General features: G+C 45.8%; 1 protein-coding gene across 2 annotated transcripts; it reads left to right on the top strand.

The window, feature by feature from the left end:
* The first annotated feature begins 788 nt into the window (after window positions 1-788).
* LOC117145351 (zwei Ig domain protein zig-8) lies at window positions 789-6,634 on the top strand. 2 transcript variants are annotated; one of them, XM_033310967.1, is made up of 6 exons: window positions 789-1,226; window positions 1,914-2,042; window positions 4,154-4,522; window positions 5,028-5,285; window positions 5,958-6,210; window positions 6,273-6,634. In XM_033310967.1, exons 1-5 carry the CDS (start codon window positions 1,151-1,153, stop codon window positions 6,134-6,136), a joined length of 1,011 nt encoding a protein of 336 aa, XP_033166858.1. In that variant the 5' UTR covers window positions 789-1,150; the 3' UTR covers window positions 6,137-6,210; window positions 6,273-6,634. The 2 variants fall into 2 exon arrangements, with proteins under 2 accessions (XP_033166858.1, XP_033166859.1); XM_033310968.1 differs by having other exon boundaries at window positions 6,256-6,634.
* Window positions 6,635-13,753: the final 7,119 nt, after the last annotated feature.

The following is a 13,753-nucleotide window of genomic DNA, read 5'->3' as shown; positions in this document are numbered from 1 at the left end:
GGTGAGGATGCCAGTCTGCATATGTGTGTGTGTGTATTTCAGTGGCTTGTCTCGTGTCAATGGCTCGTGTGTGTCGCCTGTCTGTGTGCGTGCAGAGAGATATGTTAGAAAATTAAAATCGACCATATGTTGCCTCATCGATTTTGATAAGTCGCCCAACGGCAGCACAGCAACATGAGCAACATGGGGCAAGGCAGGAGTAGGGAGCAGCAGTAGCAGCAGCAACAGCGCCATGGCCGCTTCATATCCGTTTCCGCTTTGACACAATGGGCGCACAATGCGTGGCACTCGAGTGCTGTGCGAGTGTGTGTGCGGTTGTCTGTTTCTGCCACTGCCACTTTCAATTGCAAAAAGCTGGCTTAAAAAGGCGCCTTGTCATGCATGAGTTTCCCGCCTTCTATTATTGATGTTGTTTTGTGTTTTTTGTGCTGGTGCTGGTGCTGGTTGCTCCATTGTTGCTCCTTTCTTGTCGCCGGCCGATCTGCCGCTGTCTGCCGTTTGCGTGACACAAATCAAACGCACCCTACTAAATATTTCATAAGCACATTCAGCCACGCACCTCCAATGAACTTTAAGGACATGCAGGAGCAGGCCCTAACCCTACGACAACCCACCCACGCCCCCTAATACGATACGATGGCTTACCATTCAATTTGGCTCCAATAAATGTTGCCGCAACATGTTGCTGCTGCGCCGGCGCAAGGACACTGTTGCTCCCGCTGCTCCTGGAGATTTGCATATTGTTGGAGGATTCGCTGGAGCAGCTCCGTTCAGTTGTTTACCGCGCCTCAAGCCACACACACGCAACGAGCGCTGACAAACCGGAAACTCGGGGAACCCGTGAACTGTGTCCCGTGACCCGTGAACTGCTACCCGTTACTCTGGGAAATCGCTAGCCGTGACTCGTGTTCGGCCTGCTCGGTTGGCTTTCGTATCTCGTATCTCGTATCTGGCGTCTCAATCGGAATCGGAATTGGAATTGGAATCGCGTCATTGGAGTGACTGATTTTGCGAGTTGCTGGTGCTGGAGTGTCGGAGTGTGGGGATGAGTGCTCCTTACGTAGCGTAAGGGCTGTTACGTAAGCCAAGGACCTGCTCGCCCCGCGGAAAAGGACACAAACGCAACGCGCTCGAATGCGTTACGTTGCGCATGAGATGGCGGCACGCAGTTCGCGCTACATTTACTTTGACCACGGCCATCGAATCTAGTCCGCTCATAGGAAAAGGTAGCTCCTCATTTGCGCCAGTCCCCCAGTTCCTCCTCCACCTTTTTAGCTCCACGTCCCTGTCGAATATAATTAAGTGTATTATCGGAACGTGACCAGAGCGAAATTGCTGCCTGCGGGCGAGGCAAATGCTCCTGCTTTTCCTCATCCGTTGGCCAGAAGCAATTGAATGGACAGCTTAGTGTGTAATGAAGAAATTACCAAAAGCTCAAATTCAACCACCAACTCCCAACCCACTTCCAGGATCCTTCTAACGACCCAACTTCGCCCCTTCTCCCCTGCCAAACACTCGCAAGGACATCTTCATCTCGTTCTTGTCCTGTGGGCGTCATGGTGATTGAAAACTCGACCGCACTGCGGTCTTGTCATCAGTTTAAATGAATGTGCTGCGGTTTCCGGAGCACCGATAAGACGAAGCCCAGAGCCTAATCCCTTTCAGTTATTGTTTCTGCACAATTGTGGGCTAAAAAGGGGGCGGGGCTGGTGGCGAGTATCCTTCATCTTCAGCTTCATCTTTTGTGTGTTGCCTTTCGAGTCGAGTTGAGTCGCTTCGGTTCGGTTCGAGTTGAATTGAGTCGAGTCGAGTCGAGTTCCGCGATTGCCATCATTTATTTTAATTACTTTTCTGTTGTCGCCCTACCCATTTTGCTCCTGCTCCTCGCTTGTGGTCCTTCGTCCTGGCTGCAGTTATAAGTAATTCGAGAGCCCCACAAATTGCGCATGAAATGTTGGTGGAATACTTTATGGCGCTGCTCGTGATCATGGGATTAACCGCTCCAGTCGACAAGCAGAGCCGGCGCAGCAGCCAATACTTCGGTGAGTACGGATTTAAATCTAATCAGACAACACTCAAAGGGTTAAGCCAACCGGGGACTGGGCACTCGCATCAGAAATGGCATAATAAATGAGAATCGCAGAGCGGAGGGTATTGGGAATCGGAAACGGAAGTGGGGAATCGGGAAGCGCGAGGCAATTCCAATTAGATTGAGGGATATGGCAAGGATTACAAAGGGCCACTGATCTCGCAGTTTGGGCAGAGGACGGACTTTAAGTACTTCACCTCTTAAGCGGGGATTTATTTATAGCTCAATTAATGAAAATAAAAAACTAAATTGCTAATACCTTAATTACAATTACTTTCAGATAGAGGATTAAAGGAGTTAAAAGAGCACAAAGATTATGACTTGAAAAAAAGAAATTAGCTTATTCATTTTTCGCCATATTTGATTTTTATTTTATTTATAATTTTAACTGGAAAATAAGCTTAAACGTAAAAAACATGCTTTTTCCTTTTCATACAATTAGTACGTGAATTTGTACTTCCATTTTTTCATATTTCTCAAATCCCTCAACACATATTTGCCTATTAAATTACACTTATGGAAAGTAACTTTTCCGGTTAGTTATTTTTTCACACAGATGTTTTTTTTTTTTTTGTTAAAAAGTTGGGTACATGGTTTATTCAATTAAACACTGCAAACTTTTAATGTGGTTCAACAAAAAGTTAAATTCCGCTTCGCTGTTGCAACGGAAGGGAGCAGGGTGCCTAATGGATAACTGATCTGCAAAAGGGGATCCGAATTTGGTAATCTGCACTCGCAGATGTCAGGAATTGTTTATGATCCCATCTATTTCGCATCTCTCTGCTGCGAGTGAATTTGATGCGGGACCCAGGAGCAGCTGCAATTGCTCATTTGTAATTTATGGCACCTGAACTCAGTTGAGGGCCCGCTTGGGGAACTGCAGCTAGGGATGATGGGTATATGGAGATGGGGAGGAGGAGGAGGAGGAGGTTGAGGATGTGGAGGTTGAGGTCCTGCAGAGGCGTTAGCCATGGCCACTGAAGCTGCGGTTGCGGTTCGACCCGGCAATTTTCCAGCTTACCACCCCGCACTTTGTATGTAAATACGCAACTTTTATTAAAAAATTTTATGTTGTTACATATTTCCTGTCGTTGTGTGTGAGTGTGGGTGTGCGCCTGTGTGTGCGTGGTAGTTTTTTATTTTGTGGCCAGCATAAAAAGCAATTTCAGTTCAAGTGCCTTGGCCTGGCCAAAAGCGAAAGCAAAAGCATCGTCATATTCATCGCCCGTGGCTGCGGATCAACAGTTTCAATTAAGTGTTTAACGTCATTTTATTGCCTGATATTTGATAGCTAAATTTGCACAACCAGACTCGCACACAATATGGATCCTGGCCTATAAATCAATATGTGTTTATCCACTCCACATCCACATATCCACATAACCAATCGAGCAGTACCAGTCCCTTCAGAGCACACGCACAGCTGTATTTGTGTTTGTATTTGTTTAGGCACTCATGGATTATTAGCGCATTAGTTGGCTAATACATCGCCATTTGGGCGGTGGAGCTGCAGCACCAATAGCGCCAATAGCCACACCACCCACATAAATCACTTGGCCGCCCAGCGTGGGAATGGCTCCGAAGGGGTGCACAGGCTTAAGCTCCGGCATAAATTAAGCACAAATACTCGTTAATCAAATGAATGCTGATTGCCAGCTGAGGCATCCCCGCCAGCTGATTGAGCCACCCAATCGACCATCCATCTGTCCGTTTGTCCGTCTGCATATCTATCTATTCATCTATCTATCTGCCAGTCTGACTGTCTATCCATCTGTCTGTCTGCCTCCTGGGCTCAGGCCCTAGAATGCACTTGAATACGTTTAGATTGACGTTCAGATACAACTGGTGGAATGAACTACCCAGGGAATATTTAATGGGCGGCTTGAATATCTAGGCCCTTTTATGTACTAACAAGATATATGTATGCATAGATTCAGTTTCCGCTGGGATATATTTGACGTTTAGAGGTTTATTATTACCTTAGGGTTCTTAAATCGTATTCAACAGTAATTATGCCATTGTGTAACACTTTTAAATAATTATAATCTGTTTACTGTTCCACAGGCCACATGGCCGCCGCCGAGGAATTGTCCAACTTGATACCAGATAATTACGATGCCATCGATCCCGTGTTTGACAACTCCACAAATCGGGAGATTATTGCCGCTTTGGGCACCACAGCCCGTCTCCACTGCCGTGTGCGCCACCTGGGCGACCGTGCGGTGTCCTGGATACGGCAAAGGGATCTCCACATTCTGACCATCGGCATCATGACCTACACGAACGATCAGCGCTTTCTGGCGCGGCACATCGACAACTCCGACGAGTGGGTGCTCAAGATAGTTTCGGTGCAGCAGAGGGATGCAGGCGTCTACGAGTGTCAGGTGTCCACGGAGCCCAAGATCAGTCTGGCCTACAAGCTGGTCGTCGTGAGTAAGTATCTTTCAGTAAGCAGAGCTATAAACTAAAGAAGCAGCACTTGGCTTAAAATGGCGCAAATGAATATATCCAAAACTGTATTTACTGATAATATCCTAAGGTTCGAAGGGCTTAAAATAATTCTCTGATGGTATGAACATACCGCTTAACATTCCAAATCCGTTTGAATCCGCTTATGTTTGTTTCGAACCCTTTCATGACCCATCATAATTATTCAATCGAAATTCAGCCTCGAGTGTCAGTTTTATTACTCCCATTGAATCTCAATCGATTGGCGGTCTTGTAAGACGTTGCTTACATCTCCGTTTAGACAGCAGCCCAAGGGCGCGAAGAGCTGGGATTACTTTGACAAATTAGTTTATCAAACACCCCAGTACATCACACGACAAACTAGGATGGGGCATGGGGATAGCGATTGAGGGGTTGAGGGGCATGGATCCACCCAATAGGCAACTTGTTGACATACCCATTAATCGAAATCGACGCCGCTCTTTGACAGCCTCCAAGGCGCAGATCCTGGCCAACCGCGAGCTGTTCATCCAGAGTGGCAGCGACATCAATCTGACGTGCATCGCACCCCAGGCACCAGGACCCTACACGCACATGCTGTGGCACAAGGACACGGAGCTGGTTAGCGACTCGGCGCGGGGGGGCATCCGCGTGGAGTCCGAGCAGCAGATGAAGACCAGCAACCTGGTGATATCGCGAGTCCAGCACACGGACTCGGGCAACTACACCTGCTCCGCGGACAACTCGAGTGAGTCCTTTAGAAGTAGTTAGATTAAGGACACTAGGAGAATAGATATGCAATTAAAGTGTGTGTCGGAAATTTGATTTAAATCCAATTAGTCCAAGATGGAACTGTCAGTTTTACAGCGCAAGTTCGATTTCATTAAATACTTAATTACATTTGAAACATGCCACCAACTGACTCGTATTAAATATTTACGCATGCACATGACTATCGAAAAGTAGTTGCACATATAAACATCGTAAATTAACCATCAAATATTGAAAATCAAATTAATTCAATTGCTTACTTATTTATGTGTGTAGTATAAATTGTGATCAGTTGCAATGTAAAATATACAGATTTCACTTTATCCATGCTACAAGGCATTAAGTTAATGGTGGTTTATTGCATATACATCCAATATATAAACTCAATTATGGAATTTTATTCAAATATAGCAGTGTACATTTATTATTGTTATTTATTCAATGAGATATAATTTTGAAAGAATAACTAATATTATTACAATAGCTAGTAATACTCAGCTTCCATTATGCATTCATATAATTGTTTTCACTGCTTTTCGTGCAGGGTAAGCCAGCTTTAATATTTAAATTCATTCCTTTAATAAGTAACTACTTAAAATATTTATTTTACAATTTTCTAACCCACCCGTTTGCCACCTATTCCCAACAGATTCTGACAGCGTCTTTGTGCATATCATTAAGAGTGAGCAGCACGCGGCCATGCAGCACGAGCTGGGCTCGAGGCTGGCCCTGCCCCCACTGTCCCTGCTGCTCCTGGCGGTCCTGCTGGTCGTCCTGCTGGGCCCCACCTCCAGCCTCCAGCCACGCACCCCGCTCTCAACCCGCTAAGCCGAGCCAAAGACGAGCGGCAACTTATGTTCGATGTCTGGAGCCATGGGAGCCCTGTTAGTCCTGGTAGCCGGGTAAGTCGGTGATTTTTAATGCCGCCATCAGCTCAGGAGTCGTAGTCATCATCTCGTTACAGGCCACGCCCCCACGTCCCAGTAACCGCCCACATTGGAGGAGCCCGGTGGAAATTGCTGGATGCGGAGGTTAACGACGTCGATGTCGCGTTGTCTTGTAAATATGTAAATTGAGTTTTTGTTTACGTTTGTGTTTGTGTTTTGTGGCTCAGTCTCTAAGTATTTTTATACGTAATTAAGTAAATAGGTCGGGAGTGCATATGTACTGGCTAGGCTATATAGCCAATCTTGGCTATGTGGCAAATAAGACAGATACATTTTGCTCACACACGATCGCATACCTAGAGATACTAAAAGCGAGCAATCGAATCCGAATCGAATCGAATCCGTAACGAATGTAAATAAATGTTTAATCTTAATAATAGATAGACGAGATCTAGATTAATTATGATAAATCGGTCGCAATTTAATTTTCCCCACCAATGATTGATGGCGATATGAATGTGGACGAATTCAATTCCGCCTCTGACATCATGCGACCCGGATTATGCCGCTTAATTGCCGGGGCGGTGCGTTGAGGGTTCCAGCGGTAATTGAAATACGATAAGGTCAGGTCGGGTCATCAGTACATACTTTGTGCTACCCCTCTTCCGACCCTTTCCCCCAGTAACGACATCAAAGACGGAACACTTTCACTTTTTTGCGAGGCGCAGGAAATTGTGAAGGGAAGTGCGACGACAGGTGTGCCTGGAGCAGGGTAATTGAAACATTTGAGGCGTGCATAATTCACACTCCACGCCGGCAATTACAGCTGAAGTTCTCGGACAAAGTTTGTGGCCACAATGGGATATCTTGGCAATAAGTACCTGAATGCAGGGACTCCAGTGACAATTCCAAGTGCTTCAAAGGCGCCGCCAACACCAATGCCGGCAACACAATGAGTAATGGCTGGGTAAGGAGAAGGACTCGCAAGGATGGAACACGCCGCATAACGCATCTCCTTAATGCCAAGTGTTCGCTGAATTTTGCATAAGGTGGTGGTAATTGAAATAAAAGACGTTCCCAGCCGCTAATGGGCCTGCACGCAAGGACTGCTGGCAGCTCCGGCGCGAAGATGGAACATCTTCGCAACCGCACAGCCTGGAGCCCCCAAAGTAGGCGAGCATCCATCACAATCCGGCGAAAAGGAGAGGGTTTAAAAACGGGGCAACAGAAGGGCGGAGTAGCTGGGTACATGGGCGTAAGCATGTCGTGGTGCTCGCTTTTCTTTTCCCCCTTGGCATTTCGCAAATCTTTGGGGAATCTTACGCATCTAAAACACGCGCTGCCTGACAGTCACAGTCCCAGTGCTCAGCCCATTCCCTCCATCGGATTCCAGTCCGGAACATGACCCCTTTGGAAGGACGCTACTCGGGTTGAGCCCAAAGAATTGCAAGAGCTGAGCCCGGCCAAGCGTCCGGCCGGAGGAGGGATCGGGATCCTTGGGCCGGTTGTTGTGGTGCTGTTGTTGCCGCTTCACCTTCACTCATAAATTGTACAACGGGAAATAAATCAAACCCAGCCTCGGACTCCGGGCTGCTGCTTCTGCTGCTCCTGCTGCCTGAGACGCTGTCAGTAACAAATCATGCTCAGGGCTGCAGCCCAGTAGGAGCCACAGCCTCTGGCATGCCCGTAGTCGCTGGTTTCGGAGCCATATCCGTAGCCCTTGGCGCTGCCTTAACCGGAGTCATTGCTTGTAGACTTGTTTACGGGCTTAATACGCTGCGTTGGGCAACAACAGCAATGCCGGGCGAAAGGATAGCCGCAGGATAGTATTGCGACTACCGGATACCCACCTCCTGGTGGCACAGCCACAGCGAGCACAACTCGCACAGTTGAGTTGGCAAGGCGATGGCCTACAGAATGAGCTTATTTTTCAGATGAAAATCTTTAAGTTAAAAATGACACGTACAAGGTAAGCATACAGAATATCTTAAACAAATAGCATATATACTTTTCGCCTATAAAAACAACATTTCGGATTGGTAAGTTATGAGTTGAGCAGAAACTGGAACAGCTTTAAATTGCCTCTTTACTACTGAATCAATCAGTGTGAAGGCATATAGAAATATGTACCTCGACAGTACTGAATCAATCAAAACCAGGACCTTGTCATCAGCTTGTCATACTAAAGACACAACACACATAGTTGTCACGTGATAAATTCCTTTTATTCATTGCTGCCTTGCAGTCTACTGCCTTCCATTATTTTCCGAATCCAATTAGGCCAGAATGTATGGTTTCAGATGTTCTTGGATGTTGGAAACTATGGCCTTAGTAGCGTGGATCTAATTAGGTTAAAAGTATTTTTAGAGTTATCTTGAAAAGTTTAATAAAGAAAATCAATTGATCAATCATGATTAATTTCCGAGGCAGTAAATAATATATTTCCCTCGAAAGGCGGAAAGCAGTAAGCCGCCTTATGTGGCGAGGTAGCAGGTAGTAAAAAGTGCGTATACGCCCTGTGTTCGCCTTGTCTGCCATGGTGTTGGTATTCCTTCGTGCGTGTGTGTGTGTTTCTGTGTGTGAATGCGTCATCAGCAGTGAGGAGCAGTGAGGGAGAGGAAGACTGAGGGGCAGGCAGGAGCCTAGAATCAACAGCAGGAGCAGATTCGGAACCAGAATCGTCAGCGGGCGGAAGTGCGGAAGTGCTGGCTGTGCGAACACGACGACTACAACGACAACAGGGACAGGCTCACAGGGCGCAGGAGGGAGCGAGAGAGCTACTGCAGAGAGCGACAAGGACAGAGTGTTGAGAAACTACGGGGCGTAGACGCGCCGGAAAACATTTAATTACTAATGAGTTTTCCATGCAGAAGCTCGCCGAGGAAAACTCTTTAAAAACGTGGCAAAAAGTGGCGCGGAACTAGGGATTTTTAATTTGCTAATTAGCTAAATAACAGCAGAGCCCCGAATTTGATTGATTGGACGGGGAAGAGAAGCGACAATCAATTATTTAGCCAGCAGTTAGCAATTGATTATCAGGTATTAGGACCTGACAAGCCACATTGTTCTTGGCCCAAAGTATCCCCTTCCAGCTGGCATGCATAACTTATCCGACCGAGAACTTAGGACCGAGAGGAGAGCACACACTGCGAAGTTTGTCCAAAACAATGACATCTTTCGACAGCATTTAAAAGGCCTTAGTCATCGTTAGTCCGGACTTGGCATCTTCCCGGAATAAACAAGGAACAAGAGGATAAAGTTTATCATTCGATATTATTATTGGGGCATAACTCTGTCGGTCATAAATCAAATTAGAAGCCCGTTGACACTTGGAAACACATAAGAAATGCAAAAGATTCTATTAAATATTCAACCGATGACTGGAGCCACACAGACAGAAGAGGAATAAGGGGCTAGAAGAAACTAGACCAAAGCTAGCCAAGTAATTGAATTATCAAATACCCAGCAGCCTGGCCGGTAACCAGCTGCCCACCCAATCGATATACCCCTTTTGTGCAGCAAGTCGAGGGTGTGCACTGGGGCCTAAGAAAACATTTATCATGCGATTTAAGTTGGCCACGACTTTTGCACAAGAGAGATTTAAGTGATTTGCTGACTAGCTTTAAAATCAAAGTGCGGATAATGAATGGCCCGGCTGGTTCTTGCAGTCCTCCTGGTCTCTCTTGGTCTTGGTCTTGGTCTTGGTCGAGTTATAGTTCCACTGGCCCGGCTCTATTTGATTTAGCCAACCCCAAATGTTTGTTTTCGGCTCAATTTAAGTTCTTTGCTGTGGCAGTGCACAAAAGTGCAAAGTGCAAAGTGCCAGGCATTTTGCGGCAATTGCCATAGAATGGCATCGAATCACAGGGCCTAGGGCTGTCATTCCTTGCATGCGACACGCGATTGTTCCCGCTAACTGCTTTTCTGGTTCACGGGAGTTGGTTTCGGACTAGCTGGTGTCGGACCATGTTGCTTAATCTGCAAACAAAATCGTTTGATCCATATCATCAAAGCGGATGGAGCAGTTTGCGCGGGGGGCCCAGATGGGTCAGATGAGGTGGAAACGTGGTGTAACTGACAAAGCGGGGCCAAAAAGCAACTGCACGGAGAACTCGCTCCACACAATTGCCCCCCGGCAAGAGGTTAATTTCCCCCAGGAAGCGCCCCAGCTCAATGGCCTTAAAGCGGGAATAGGAATAGCGCCGGCTAAGTAAACTCTCACATTAACACAAAGCCAATCCCGAAACCGGACTAAAAACCAGTTAGGAAGCGATTCTAAGCGAGGCGGGCAAACAGACCATCAGATACCCGGTAGTTAACTTCGAAAGAGTTTTCCGTTTCCCTTTTTTTTTCAGAGTTCATTTAAAATTAAATGGATGAACCAGAACTGAAACTCCAAGAACATAAATATATATATTATATATTAGCTCTAGTGGGAAAAGTATTATTTATATTATAATTATATTCAAAGCTTAATTTACAATAAATTTAATTAAAAGTAAATATGTTTTAAATACTTAAACTTTGCTAGCTCTATTTTCTGATTATTTATGCATCTTATGATATAGATCCAACGCAGTGAATAATTTTCTAGTCACAGACCTTTTAGGCGTGAAACTCTCGACATGAAAGGCCCTTTTAACCCGACCTTTAGTAATCTTATTTACGATAGCGAGTCTACCCTTAAGATTTACGCATACTGGGTACAAAAAGGCGAATTTTGTGCGGGCCCACCTGCTTGGCAGGCCTCCAGTTGCCTCCAGTTGCAGCTCCTGCTCCGTGCGGCTGGCAAGCCGAACAATGTGAAATTACCGCCCTGAAATATGGACACCCGCTGAGATTTTATAGCAGTCAACTTTGAATTATTAAATATGTATTTCCAGCCACGCCAAAACCAGAGACTCAATCTCCATCACAGGCGGAAGTGAAAGAAGGACCCGCAGGAGCAGAAAATGGAGCAAAGAAGAACAGGGAAAAGTGCTAACGTGCGTTAAGTTCAAGTTTGAAGGGGATGTTTTTTGTCTAGGGATATTTTAGCACTGGGAAATAGAAAAGGTCCATCGGAGAGCTTAGCCATAAAAAGTTACCATAACTTAGCGGAGCTTTTGCAGCTTTAAGCTCGAAATGGAAAGCTCCGAAGCTCAGGATAAAGTCAAGTTTGGATTTAAATAATTTAGACCTTGACGGCTAATCAAAGCTCTGCGGGATGTCGCCGCATAATGAGTTCCAGTCAGCCGCTGTTGTGACATTCCTCCGCTGATGGAGCCCCATCCCATCAGCCACCCAGCCAAATCCCCCCGCGCCCTCCAGCTCCACATTTGCCGAGAGACAAATGACGGACCATTAGGCAGTTATTGCCCCACCGCCAGCCAGTCAAAGCGGCAAGCACATTAGCAGCTTCCTGTGCACAGCCTGCTAATAAATATACACCTCAACGTCACTACCCACCAGGCTTCTCTGTCTGCTGCTCTGCCTGGCGCTCTGTCTCTGCTTCTTGCCACCCACTTCCGCATCCTGTTTCTCGGTTCTTCCCCGCAATTCGCATGCATATTCATAAGCTCGGGGCGGATGGCGGCTGGGGTAAAAATATTTTCATAAACATAAATTCTCATTTCTGTTGCATTTCCTCGATCGCCTTTTGCCCTGTTTTGCACACTTTCGGCCCTTTTATCTCTTTCGCCTCTGCGTAATTTCTTTCGCTTGGCCTGGCCCAAAGCTGCACTGAGAGAAACCCCCCTGCATTCTGGTGTGGATTTCCCCTTAATTATCGGAATTACACATTGAATACGAGCTGGTTTATGCAAATATCCTTACCAAACCCCACAATAGCTGTTGCTTTCGACTAATCTTTTTCCATTAGGTGCCAGTGCTTGTGTGTGTGCTCGTAGGTTCTTACACTCGTGTTTGGTTGATTGTATTTGTTTCGCATTTAAATTAAAATTGAATTTCCAGTATGCAAGTATGTATACGAGCACACATTCCACTCATATTTTTGTGTACAGCTGGGCTCAGGCAAATAGTTTGCATGCAAAGTCGCCGTTTTGATCAATATTTAAATTGAATTTCAACCCAATTTTGTTAGCCCCGTATAATGGGTCCAGTATTTTTAATCAATATTCCCATCTCTTTTATCTAGGACTAGAAAGCTTTATGCGTTGTAAGCTTCAACATTCATGTGTTATATATTTAATAACAAAATGGTTGGCTTTTAGGCATATGCATACTACATTGCGTATTCGCCATGTGCGCCATTGAATGTTAACCTTAATGAGAATTGCAATAATGAATGATGATGAGCTGTGTCAAAATCTAGGACAAATTATCAATTAAATGTTTTATGAGGCAATGACCCCTTTCAATTGAATAATATATTACTTTGATGAAGGCAACTTTAATGCAAAATATGGTAAATGGCACGAATATCCTTTAAACTCCGCTTGTTTTCCCAAAGTAATAAAAAGATCTTCACGACATGGCTCTTAACGGCTTATGGTAACCACGAAGTGATAATGGCCACTGTTTTATTTAACTACCATTGAGCTTTCGGCACCTCATGTGCTAAAATTTTGACCGCACTTGTTTAAATACGAGTACGTGTGCGTTGTGTACAGCCACCTTTCGCTTCTCTTTTGTCCAGTGCATGTAAGCTTTGGCTTGGAAGTTGTTCCAGCTCCACATGATGTTGCTGTTGTTGCTGATTTTCCTGCTGCTGCTGCTGCTGGTGCTCCGATTCGCCGGCGCTTTTTCATTTGCAGCTCGGGCTTCTCCGGCTTTCTGCTTGTGCTCCTGCCGCTTTTCCTTCATCGTCCTGGCTTTCATGTTTTTTTTTTTCTTTTAAGTTTGTACAGTTTGCACGCATCGGTCCGTAAATTTATGCATTTGGCTAGGCGAGCGTAATAAACAAGACCTTCAACCGACGACGTCGACATCGTCCTTTCTGCTTTCTCTGCCGGCTCAATGTCCTTTTTCTACCGCTGCCCGCTGTCCGTTGTCTGTTACTTGGCGTTGCTACTGCTGTTGCTGCTGCTGCTGCTGCTGCTGCTGCTGCTGCTGCTGCGTGTTGCTGCTGCTGCTACTGCGTCCGCTGTCGTAGCTTCGTTTGGTCACTTCCATTGCCGGCTGCCAGACTTTTATTTTTATGCGTAGATATTAAATGTGTTTCCTGGCACTTTATTTCGCCTTTGCTGTTGTTGCTGCCGTATTGTGCCATTTTACACCAACGCAATGCCGGCACATTGGCGCAAATGTGCGGATATCACTAGGAAAAAAAAGAAAAGAATGGAGGAATACCAAATACGAAATACTGAATGGAAAACGGCAAATGCAGGCCGCAAAAAAAGTGAGGCAAATCGCTTTATTTCCAAGCTCGGCGCGCATAAATAGGCAAAAGGCAAAGCCAACGACTTGGGAGCATTTTTCGGCAGCAAGTCATGGCCGCATTTCTATGTAAAAAGTGCGCACATAAAACTTTGCCAATTTCAATAACAACATTTCATTTTCAGCTCGCAGTTTTGCCGCTTTCATGCCAATCCCCCCCACCGCCACGCTCTTCCTTGGG

The sequence above is a fragment of the Drosophila mauritiana genome, chromosome 3R (genome assembly GCF_004382145.1).
Source record: "Drosophila mauritiana strain mau12 chromosome 3R, ASM438214v1, whole genome shotgun sequence".
In the NCBI taxonomy this organism is placed as follows: Eukaryota; Metazoa; Arthropoda; class Insecta; order Diptera; family Drosophilidae; genus Drosophila; species Drosophila mauritiana.
Note: the sequence above shows the minus strand (reverse complement) of the source record. Positions and strands in the feature narration are given on the sequence as shown.

Bases quoted from the DNA above. Each gene is read 5' to 3' on its own strand.
- LOC117145351 (XM_033310967.1), top strand. From the start codon at position 1,151: ATGAGATGGCGGCACGCAGTTCGCGCTACATTTACTTTGACCACGGCC. The intron at 2,043-4,153 runs GTGAGTACGGAT...ACTGTTCCACAG, and splicing joins GCGCAGCAGCCAATACTTCG to GCCACATGGCCGCCGCCGAG. The intron at 4,523-5,027 runs GTAAGTATCTTT...GCTCTTTGACAG, and splicing joins CTACAAGCTGGTCGTCGTGA to CCTCCAAGGCGCAGATCCTG.